Here is a 12,317-nt window from a genome sequence, read left to right as displayed (position 1 = left end):
TTGCTTATTTCAGTCAGTGTATGCTTAATTTCTAGTTGGTTCTTTATCACAACATCGAGGGTCTCATTAGATTTCTTGAGGATCTCACTAAGTTTATCGGCAGTTTCTAGAAAATTATTGAAAGACCTTAAAAGTGTGGTTTTAAGCTCTATATCCTCCAATTCTGACATTTGCTTCCTGTTTCTTTGTCTCCGCATTTTTTATGCTTTCTTGGTTCAACCCCTAGTGGTCTTTGTGCGCAGTCTTGTTGTAGTTAAGCCTTGATTGTTATCGGAGGTGATTTGACCTCCAGGCTAACTGGTTATCCAGTGTAACTTCTTAGGTAGAGGAACGATCATGTGGGAACAAAGTGATGCTTTAACATTACTTCTGCATTGTTATCTGGGTGGATTAGACAGGCGAGTCATTAGAGCTGGAGAATCAGGTGGAGAGGCTGTTGAAATAACTCTAGGTCTGAGGCAGTGGAATGAGCACTTCGAAACAGGTTGTGGCAGAGGCGGTGGAGGAGGAGGACTATATCCAGAGAAATTTGAGGAAGAAATGAAGGCAGGGGGTGAGGCAGAGCTCTATGCTATGAACTCTGCTACTACTGTCATTTGTATTTTCCACCAGGACCATAGTTTTTATTTTGTTTTAATCTCCTTTTGAAAAAGCCTTGTTCTGTTTCTTGGCCATAAGAGTAATCTGAGTTCTTTAAAAAATTGAAAATAATAAATTGAAATAAGGGTGATAATATCACTAACAAAAAGATAACATTAGGAGTCTCTTGCTATCCATTCTGGTATCTCTGCATTTATCCACTTGCCTGCTTATTGATATATGTTATGTAAAAACTGTTGGACCTAGCCCTAACTGGTTTGGCTCAGTGGATAGAGCGTCAGCCTGCGCACTCAAGGGTCCCAGGTTCGATTCCGGTCAAGGGCATGTACCTGGGTTGTGGGCACATCCCCAGTAGGGAGTGTGCAGGAGGCAGCTGGTCGATGTTTCTCTCTCATTGATGTTTCTCTCTATCCCTCTCCTTTCCTCCCTGTAAAAAATAAATAAATAAAATATATTTTTAAAAGTTGGACCTATTAAGTGGAAAACTTTAGAAAAGTATATGCATTCTTGTTTTTGTTATATTTATATATGAAGATATACAAGAAACACACGCACAATTCCATGCATTTTAAAATAATATGTTTTCACTTAAATATATGATAGTATTCATGTCAAATTTAAATCTTTACCACTTATAAAGGACTGATGTTATTGTTAAAGCATTATCAAGATAAGAAAATAAAATTCAGGAACTACCAAAGAGTATTAAATGAAAACTCTCTCCTTCCTTCTGCTACTCTGACCCTGTTCTTCAGAGAACTATATTTCTAACCATCTTTCATTTTGATTGTTCTGATGGTTGCCCACCCAACTCTAAATACTATGCTTATTCCTTTTTTATTTACTAGCTATAACTGATAAGTAAAAGTATCCTCTCACTTTTCCTCTCAATTTTTACAAATTTTACTTTTTCAGTTACTGTATTGGTTTTATTTATAATTTCAACATGCTCACATTTAAAAATAAATTCTCACCCGAGGATATTTTTCCTTTGTGTTTTTTTTTTTTTTTTTTTTAAGAGAGAGACTGGAACGGAAGGAAGGAGGAGAGGGAGGAGAAAGTGATAGAGACAGAGCGAGAGCGAGAGCGAGAGAGAGAGAGAAACATCAATTGAGAGAGACATATAGTAGACCAGTTGCCTCCCACACTCCTTGACGGGGCTGGAAATTGAACCAGATTGTGTGAAATGGCACCAGTCTCTTTCAAGTGAAGATTAGGGACTGGCATGTAGGTATGAGACCAAGGCTCATACAGATTTTAGTTGTCCTCATAGAGGTTTTTGTTGAAGGAATTTAACTTCCATCCTGTGGGAAGAGAATGTGCATAAAGAGGAGATTTGGCCGAAACCGGTTTGGCTCAGTGGATAGAGCGTGGGCCTGCGGACTGAAGGGTCCTGGGTTTGATTCCGGTTAAGGGCATGTACCTGGGTTGTGGGCACATCTCCAGTGGGAGATGTGCAGGAGGCAGCTGATCGATGTTTCTCTCTCATCGATGTTTCTAACTCTCTATCTCTCTCCCTTCCTCTCTGCAAAAAATCAATAAAATATATATATATATAAAAAAGGAGATTTGGTGAGGAGTAGCAGCAGCCAAGGAAGTAGATGTTGGATGTGTCAGAGTTAAACTGCATAGTGTAGGATTTAGTGCATCATTTAGAAGATGAATTTCCACTTTAGGCTGCGTATTCTGTTATAGTTTCTAGAGGGTTATTGTTTTACAATCTAGCTAGATTTGTAGTTAGGTTCTTTGGCCTCTTAATCATGAAAACATGGTTTTAGAAATTGAGGTTTTAGAAAAACGTAATATGATTTACATCATTAGGTGTAGGCATCCATTTCCATGAAGTTCTGAGTTGTATAGAGAAGCATAGGTGATCCAAACACAAAACATTCACCAGAAGACAACCACTTCCTATACTCAAACATCCTTCCCCACTTACTGTTTGTTTCTTTGCCCATCGAGATTATTTTGCTTGTGGGGATCACTGTCATTCTTTTCCAGTTGTTGGTATTGTAAGTTACTGATGATATAATGCAAACCAGTTACTTTCTTCTGCCAAAATATGAGCTCTGTAAAGGAAGGAATTTTGGGTTATGTTCACTGCTAATTCTTTAGTACCTATCACAGTAGGTGCACCTACATTCAATAAGAGTTTGGTGAATGAATTAATAAATTGCAAGGATGTTAAAGAAAACAGTTAGTTGGATATAAAAGGCATTGGTAACTTGTAGAAGCATTGTTAAAAACTTTAGTTAATTTTGCAAAGATGACCCTTATGGATTGTATGGCCAACATCAAATGTCAAGAGAAAAGAGGTCTTTTATTCATTGAATAATTTTGTCTGACAAATTATGACACCCCCCAAACAGTCAACATTCATTTGTGTGCTTTTTCTTAAGAACTACCATATAGTTCAAATCAGTAGTCACCAATTTGTTTCTTTTTCTATAAGAATTAGTGCAGCCGTAACCTGTTTGGCTCAGTGGATAGAGCGTCGGCCTGCGGACTGAAGGGTCCCGGGTTCAATTCCGGTCAAGGGCATATACCTTGGTTGCGGGCACATCCCCAGTAGGGGGTGTGCAGGAGGTGGCTGATCGATATTTCTCTCTCATCGATGGTTCTAACTTTCTATCCCTCTCCCTTCCTCTCTGTAAAAAATCAATAAAGTATATTTTTAAAAAAAGAATTAGTGCATAGTATTGATGATAATCCAAGTTTATTAAATGTAAGATAAGCCTATTTTCATTATTTTTTCTGCATTTAGAGTTAAACTGTTTTTCCTTTACTCTTAAATTTTAGTCCTTGTTCTAAGTATTTGTATTGCAAATGGCTTTTTTAAAAAAATATATTTTATTGATTTTTTACAGAGAGAAAGGGAGAGAGATAGAGAGTTAGAAACATCGATGAGAGAGAAACATCGATCAGCTGCCTCCTGCACATCCCCCACTGGGGATGTGCCCACAACCCAGGTACATGCCCTTGACCGGAACCGAACCTGGGACCCTTCAGTCCGCAGTACGATGCTCTGTCCACTGAGCCAAACCGGTTTCGGCTGCAAATGGCTTTTTAAGCTATTAGTTACAATGGAAGACTTCCTTAATCTCCTTGTAAAAAATGAAAAAGGGTATAAATGGCCAGAGAATTTTGTTTCCTTGGAGAAGTGTTTTTCTTATTAATTACAACTCCCTGTACTGGGAGCCATTGACTATTTCTTGCACACTACTGCCTCCTATTGTAAAGGGAAGAAAGAGCCCTCGATGATGATAAACGTCAATGGGCAAACAACAGAGGTTTGGCTAATTTTAAGATATTTTTGTTTTAAAAGATACTTCCTTTTATTGCTAGTTTATTAAACCACTTATTTATTTTTGGTATGATGAGCTTAATAAACAGTTTGCTTAATGAAAGTGCATGCAGGTTAATATAGGCATTAAAGTTGCATAGTATGTTGGCTATCTATTACTGTACAACAAGTGACTCTAAAACTTAGTGGCTTAAAAATGTGTACATTTATTTCCCACAGTTTCTGAGGGTTAGGGGTATGGTGTGGCTTAGATGTGTGCTCTGGCTCCAGGTTTCTTAGGAGGTTGTAGCCAGCTCTGGGCAGGGCTGCGATCTCATATGAAGGCTCTATAAGGAAGGGTCTGCTTCCAGGCTTATTCACAGGGTTGTTGGCAGGATTCAGATCCTGCACGATGTTGGACTGAGTGCCTCTGTTCCTTGCTGGCTGTTGGCTGGAGACCAACCTCTGTTCCTTTGCACTGGGCCACTCCGTAGGGCAGCTCACAGCGTGGCATCTGGCTTTGTGAGTGCCTAAGATAGAAGGTACATTTTTAAAAAAAATTTTAAATTTTATTTAAAATAATTTATTTTTATTTATTTATTTTGATTATTTTTTGAGAGAGAGAGAGAGGGATAGAGAGATAGAAACATCGATGAAAGAGAGACATCATCAATCGGTTGCCTCCTGCATGCAGCCCTACTGGGGATCAAGCCCACAACCCAGGCATCTGCCCCGACCAGGAATTGAACAGGTGACCTTTTGGTTCCTGGGTTAACACTCAACCACTGAGCCAGCTGGACAAGGAAGCTACAGTTTTTTTGGTAATCTAATATTTTATTCATTAGTGATGAGTCAGGAAGTTTAGCCCACTCAAGTGAAGAGGGATAGATACACAAGGACAAGGAAACCAGGACGAGATCACTGAGACTCTTTTAGAGGCAGCCCACCACACATGGTAGCATGCAAATGTGGGTATATTCCATATGAGGTGCAATTATATTTCTGAACCGCACTGTTCATTTTGTTTAGCCAATTAGCAGTTAAAATGAGCAGGTAGCATCTCATTCTTTAAAAATCAGAACCTCAAGTATCAAGTGTACCAGGTGATACATATCTTTTTTTTTTTTTAATATATTTTATTGATTTTTTACAGAGAGGAAGTGAGAGATATAGAAAGTTAGAAACATCAATGAGAGAGAAGCATTGATCAGCTGCCTCCTGCACATCTCCCACCGGGGATGTGCCCGCAACCCAGGTACATGCCTTCGACCGAAACCGAACCCGGGACCCTTCAGTCCGCAAGCCGATGCTCTATCCACTGAGCCAAACTGGCTTCGGCGATACATATCTTTTTTTTTTTTGGCGATACATATCTTTATGATACAATAAATAGCTATAAAAATTTGCCACTGGGATTTAAAAAACTTTGTCAGTTATCTTTTGCCTGTGTTCCAATGTATAAAATCTTGTTTTGAATTCATTAATGCAATCGATGAACAGGAATTATGTGTATTTTGAATGTCAATAATATAGCGTCTCCTTCTTCTCTATTCCTTACTCTGCATTAGATCGATCTGGAATAGAAAACGTCAACTCTGTGGAGGCTTTGCAGGAAACTCTCATCCGTGCACTAAGGACCTTAATAACGAAAAACCACCCAAATGAGGCCTCTATTTTTACAAAACTTCTTCTAAAGTTGCCAGATCTTCGATCTTTAAACAACATGCACTCTGAGGAACTCTTGGCCTTTAAAGTTCACCCCTAAAGGCCTTCATTTATTTAACATGAACTGAGTCATATTAACTGTACATTTGTGCTAAAATGCTTATTTATATGTGTATACTGTACCGTATGTGGAGATAGGAAGGCCTTTAAGAAACACAAGATTGTAGGCCATCTCTTTGTCATGCAGTAGCTGTTTGGATTGAGGTTTTTTTCAGCTATGATTAGACGTTGACCGCATTTCCCTGGTAGACCAATCAGCTGTGTCGCACTTAACTGGAGAAGTTACACTGAATTATAGTTACACTGAATGTTAGACTTTTTCATCTGCCAAAACCAAAAACCATTTTGATCTCCCTGTGGTATAAATGTAACGCACAGTCCCAAGTATATGAGGACTTAAAAGTTAATCCTTTGTGGTGGAAGTTCTATTGTAGGATGGAAACTTGATTTTACCACAAGACTATTGGATCTGGTCATTGGAGACTTTGTAGGTGAGGAGATTTCCCTGTCTATTTTACTCTGCCATTGTTAAGGTGTATGATCCTGGGCAGGTTCCTTGGTTGTGGGAAATGAGAATTGACAATGTTTCCAATGCCTCACCTCACAGATTCTAAAAAAATTTCTAGAAAGCATATTTACCTCCTGGGAGATAGGCACTATGTAAATAAGGTAAAATTTTTGTTAGTATAATTATTCATTATAATATTCTTTTCTGATTTGTAAGCATTTCTTAGAAATGATTTCATAGTCCACACCAATCTATTCAGGGTTCCTCCTTATGTGTGGGGTATCATCCTGGCACATACACACAAAGTTTATGGGTACATCAGATACATAGTATGTGTACATAAGATGTATGTGAATGTGGTTATACCTATATTTTCTTCACAATATTTTAAACTGTGAAGAACTTTATCATACAATAAACTTAAAAGAAGAGGTGTCAAAAGACCCAAATTAGGTGCATTTTACCTATTGATGACATAACCATTGCTTTAAATGTTTAGACAGTAGAATATTGAATTTATGCTCTTTTTGTTTAAGCAGCACTTAATGTAAAAATGCAACAGGCATTCGAGTCCACATTTCAGAAAATACGTACTTTAGAGTTCACCTTTGGTAAAAGTTTTGGTTCAAGGGAATAGTTGTTTAAAAGTTTATTCAGATTCTTACCTTGAGCTAAAAAAGGTAACATTGCTGCCCTTTATACACATGCTGCAGCTTGATGATAAATAATATTTTGATTCATTCTGAAGAACCAGTCAATGTTTAAGAAAGTTGTTTAATATGTTGGTGTGTGTGTGTGTGCGCGCGCGCACACAAGTGTGTTCTGAGTCTACTCTTCCCCCCCCTAAATAACACTACAGGGATTTTACCAAATTAGATTTAGTCTATAATTAGGAAAATCATTTAGTATGTGACTTAAAGGTTTAGAAGTGGTATAGTCAAAAACATTTCATTCACCTTTTTTGGGCTTTATTAAATAGGTAAGATCAACCTTTTTATAGAAGTAGGAGAAATAGCCAAAGTTGAGGATTTTATGTTTTTCTGTTCCCCTAGAAAATAGCAACTAATTGTTCTTTTTTTTGGGGAGTGGGGGGAGAATAAAGATTGCCTTCTATATAATTTTTGGATTATATAAATTTTCAAAAATGGAAAGAGCTCACTTTACTATACTCAGCCTGTTACTTTAATGACGTGAGCAGAATGCCTTATTTTGTAATCTTGTTTAACTTGTTGCTGTGGGTACTTGAATTCCTGTGGCACTGGTTAAGTAAGTTAAAAATAAAGTTAAACCCTCTCATTATTAAAGAGGAAAGGTGATGGTGATGTCTATAATACAGTGTAAACCATAATTGTGATTTACCTTAAATAGGTATGACTCTTATGGGATATACAGTATAGTTTTGTGAATTCTTTACATGATAGCATTATCTTTTTATAATTTTTCCCCCTGAGATAAATACATAGTTTTCTTCTATGGGGAATAGAAACAGCTTTTTGAAATAATACTGAAAACCTCAAAGATCATCTTGATTCTTAATTTTTGCCTTTTGCATAAGTGGCTTTATAACATGTATCTTTAAAACAATTACTAAGTCTTTAGGAATGTGTAACCAGAACTGTGTTAGTATTGCTTATAAAACCTTAGTTAGGTTCAATATATACATGTATACGTCGATGTATAGGTATGTAGATTTGCATTTTGTCTTGTAAAATTTTATTTGAATGAATTCTTCCTGTAGGTAATGGGAAACAAAATTAATAATTCTTGTGCCACTCATAGCATTTCTATATTTGAAAATAGCCCAACATTGAAACTTCTAATTCTAAAATTAAAACCAGCAGCCTATTACAAGCACATTCTTTGATTGGGTCATTGGTTATAAACTTACTAAATGCAGAGAAGACAAACCAGTTTTAGGAAACTTCTGAGTTGGTGGGACGCTGTTGATGAATTAATATTGTACTGTATGAATTAAGTGATGCTTTAACTCGTGATTTTTACATTTTAAAGTTAAAATATGGGCATTATGTCAGCACACTTAAGGGCATTATGTTAGCAAGCTAAAACTTTTTTTTCCCCCCTGTGCTTTTAATGTGTCTGTTTATATGATCTAAGAAGAGGATTCAAGCTTTTAGAGAGAAATAGCTGAGGGAAATGGGTAACATCTTCTTGGAATGCAGCTTTTTCTTATGGCAATGGTTTAATTACAGATTAAAAAATTAGAAGGATTAAGTGTATAGTTTTCATATCAACATTTCAAGAAATTACCATTGTAACTTGGTAAGATATGAGTTATTTTATGTAAACATCATTGCAAGGCAAGGTGTAGAAGCTCAGCTAGATTTATTACTGTGCACGAGAGTAAGTACCTATCTCAATTATTCTTTTTCCTTTCCAATATAAAGTTTGCTGAATGTACAAGAAGAGTTTATCACTTAGGATATAGAATTTTTTTAGGGGTTGGGGGGAGGGGTTCTGTCAAGAAATGACCTATAAGCAAAGATTATCTTGATTTGATCTGAAACAAAACTTGAAGTTATTCTTGGACTAACATGGAAAAATAAAATGGCTATTGTTTTAAAAAAATGATAGAAATATATTGTTGACGAGATATGAATTAAGTTTATTTTCTACAAACTGTTACTGATGAGGACATGGGTAATACCTTCCATGTTTCTGAAAAGTAATCTGTACATGGGGGGGAGGGGATAATAAATATTATTTCTAACCAAAGGGGTTTTTGGTGTCTTTCTATCTCGATGTTTTTGTAAGACCATTTATAATTTATCTTACACCTTTCCTTGAACGTAGCAGGATCTCTTATGTAAATCTTTAACTTAGCATAGAGGAATGTCTGTGTAGAGTTTTTTGGTTTTTTTTTTAACAGTTTGACAGTTTTTATTGATTTCAGAGAGGAAGGGAGAGGGGGAGAGAGATTGAAACATCAATGATGAGAGAGAATCATTGATTGGCTGCCTCCTGCAGACCCTGTACTGGGAATTGAGCCCGCAACCAGGGCATGTGCCCTTGATGGGAATCGAACCCTGGGACCCTTCAGTCCTCAGGCTGACGCTCTATCCACTGAGCAAAACTGGCTAGGGTACACATTTTTTAAAAGGTTTTAGAGTTTGTAGAGATTCCAGCAAGGATTGTTTTCTGCAATGCCAGCTGGTAGTGGCTCACTGTAACTGATAAGGCAGTCTTTCTGGGAAGGAGTTGGTGAGAGGAGCGGGGGCTTGATTTAGTCGAGAATCAGTCTCGGCCATGAATGGGGTAAGGTGCCTCAGCACCTGCCTCCACTCCTGACCCCCTTTCCTTTCCTAGTGGCTGTGGCCATGCTGGGGAAGTAAAGGCAGTTACATAGTCAGCATTCTCTGTGTGTTTCCCAGGCAGTAACGTCCACCATTTTTCTGGGGATACTAAGTGATGTTAGGTGGAAGAAAATAGCCTTCTTGTTTAAATAAATTGGGAAATGCCAGGATAAACAAGGTCACTGACGTGTCTTTATGTCAGCCCTGTTCTCTGATGGACGAATGTGCATTGAGAATCCTTTGAGGTAGTGTTCAGTGGGATGCAGTATCCCCAAACTTCCTCTGCTAAATTACCTCCTCCCTTCTCTGTGCTAAGCACTTCTTAGGGCTCCTTAGAAGGGGTGTTTCCAGGAGGAAAAACCTTGTAACCTACTTTGGGAGATGATCATGATGTTGACCATATTCTGTGGGTTGTTACATACATTTGTGTTGTATTTTGTCCCCCGTTTTCTACAGTATAATAGGAAACATTGAGCTCTAAACAAGTGTGTGGTGGATGGGAAATAAGTTAAATTCCTTCTGAATCTGGAAATGCTGCATGAATACAGACAGCCAATTCCTGGATCTGGTTTTAGTTTTTACACTCAGTTGGGCCTGTTAAAATTTTGACATTAACTTTCTTAATTGTTAATCTGTCTAAAAGTTTGACAGCTGGCCAGCGCACTAGCAGCAATGGGAGAGTTGCTCTTCACAGTGGAAAGTGGTTGCCCTGGGGTGGCTTTTCAGACACCAGAGTATCAGAGCCACTTAGAACAACACCGGGTGGCATGTGTGTAGTAGCGGGAAGGACAGTCTTGGAGGAAGCGCTGAACCTCTCCAGATGCTTTCCGTGGGCACGTTCCCCATGTAACTGACAGTGAAGACGGACTCTGTGACCTCGACCTTCACATACCACTGATTTCCAGTAACGTCCTCAGGAGAATCTAAGCAAGTGATGAAAGATGACCAAGTCCACATCCCATCACCAGCGCCTCAAGAAAGCACGGGGAAGGTCCTCGGTGTTCTAGTGGAGCCATCATGGTGTGCGTCTATCACAAAGGGCAGACGTAGTCGGCGTGGCGCTTCCTGCTAGTAAAAATAACAGGTCCCCAAAAGGGTAGGAAGAATTCCCTGGCTTTTGAGATTTAAATATTCTCAACATTGAGGATGGAGGATACCTTTCTAGTTGTGATTCTGCTTTTCAGTGACCTTCAGGAGGTCCCTTCACCTCGCTGGGTTCAGTTCCCTTCTATAAAGTAAGGGATTGGACTGTATGCCCTCCAGCAACCTTCTAGGGCTAACAGTTGTGATACGATGATAGGTAAACAACACAGTTGAAAAAATTATAGAATGTGTTGGGGTTGGTTGGGGGGCAGAAACACGGTTCCCGTAGCTAAAGGTTGACAGATCGCCCTTGTCTTAACCTGGTGTGACATTGCACACAGCTGGCCACCTACCCACGGTCCTGGTGGTATGACTCCCCTGCTCCTTTGCCCCTGCCTCAATCCTCAGGGCTCCTGGTACCTTTACCCAAGGTCACCTCTCAAGACTGTGGGACAGGATGTGTGCGGCCGGGGGAGTTGTATGTCGGTGAAACTGGGGAAAGTTAGAAAACATGAATAGCAGGAAACCCCTGGCTCAGTGGCACTGAGCTCACCTGTCCGTTCTCCAGTAGGTCCTGAATTTTTAGGTGAACAGTTTATGCTCAAGATGAGCTCTTTCCTGCACAGCAGCACCTTCTAATTTCCATCCTAACAAAAATGTCAGTTTTTGTAGTAAAAGAGTGTAAAATATTTTAGAGTTGATTCTCTCATTTCTTCCCCTAATTCTTTTTAATTCCCTCAAGGAAGTCGGGGACATTTTTGCCGCATAAAACCCAAACGTTCAGACACTTCCAAGACTCATAACTGGCAAAGTCAAAAAATTTCTATAGTGAACACCCACCTATATTTTGCCATTAGCATGTACTTGTTTATTACATATCTATATTTCCATTCGTTCATCTTGGGGTTTTAGAAAATGCATTTCAAAGTAAATTGCAGTCATCAATAACCTGCCCCCTAAAATTTTCAGCTTACATATAATGTACTAAAATTGAGTATTAATTTATAGTTCGTTCTTTTGATACTGATTATGAATTTGGGCCCGTTAACCATACGGGATCCTTTCCCGCAGGTATATATATCTTTTCCTTTATTGAGTAAGGTATTACATATTTCTTTTTTTAAAAAAATATAGTTTTATTGATTTCAGAGAGAAGAAAGAAGAGAGAGAGAGAGAAATATCAATAAGAGAGAAACATCCATCAGCTGTTTCCTGCATGCCCTCTACTGGGGATCAAGCCTGAAATCTGCCTTGACCGGTAATCGAACCGGCGACCTCCTGGTTCATGGAAAGATGCTCAACCACTGAGCCACACCAGTTGGGCCCAGCAGGTATATTCTTTCTTGGGGTTCACACCTTCGAGGGAAAGATCTGTTTTAGGCCTCTCTCTTTGGCTTGTCAATGTCTGTCTTCTCCTGTGTCTTCATATCATCTTCCCTCTGTATGCTTCGGTGTCCAAATTTCCAGTTCTTATAGTCAGACTGGATTAGAGCTCACCCTAAGTGACCTTGTTGTAACTGAATTACCTCTTTAAAGAGCCCATCTTCAAATATAGTCATGTTCTTAGGTACCGGGATTTAGAACTTCAACACACAGATTTTTTTTGGGAAGTCACAGTTGAGCCCACAACACTAGGGAACCCTGGTCATAAAATTTATGGGTCTGTCTTTACCCCCACTCCCCAACTGTGAGCTTATAGAGAGGTCAGAGACTGGGTCTGTCTTTCTTTTATAGCTCTGGTGTCCTAAAAAATGCCCAGCAGTCTCTCAATAAATTATTTAAATTGATTGACTATTGATGGAAGAAC

General features: G+C 38.7%; 1 protein-coding gene across 1 annotated transcript in view; it reads left to right on the top strand.

The window, feature by feature from the left end:
* The window catches only part of NR1D2 (nuclear receptor subfamily 1 group D member 2), a 21,038-nt gene extending 12,189 nt beyond the window's left edge, over positions 1–8,849 (top strand). The window contains exon 7 of the mRNA XM_006754658.2: positions 5,452–8,849. Within this exon, the coding sequence (XP_006754721.1) occupies positions 5,452–5,648 (197 nt within the window). The 3' untranslated portion in view covers positions 5,649–8,849. The remainder of the gene's footprint in view (positions 1–5,451) is intronic.
* The last annotated feature ends 3,468 nt before the right edge of the window (positions 8,850–12,317 follow it).

This window comes from Myotis davidii, unplaced genomic scaffold (assembly GCF_000327345.1).
Source record: "Myotis davidii unplaced genomic scaffold, ASM32734v1 scaffold192, whole genome shotgun sequence".
NCBI lineage: Eukaryota > Metazoa > Chordata > Mammalia > Chiroptera > Vespertilionidae > Myotis > Myotis davidii.
This window is presented reverse-complemented; position numbering and strand designations above follow the sequence as displayed.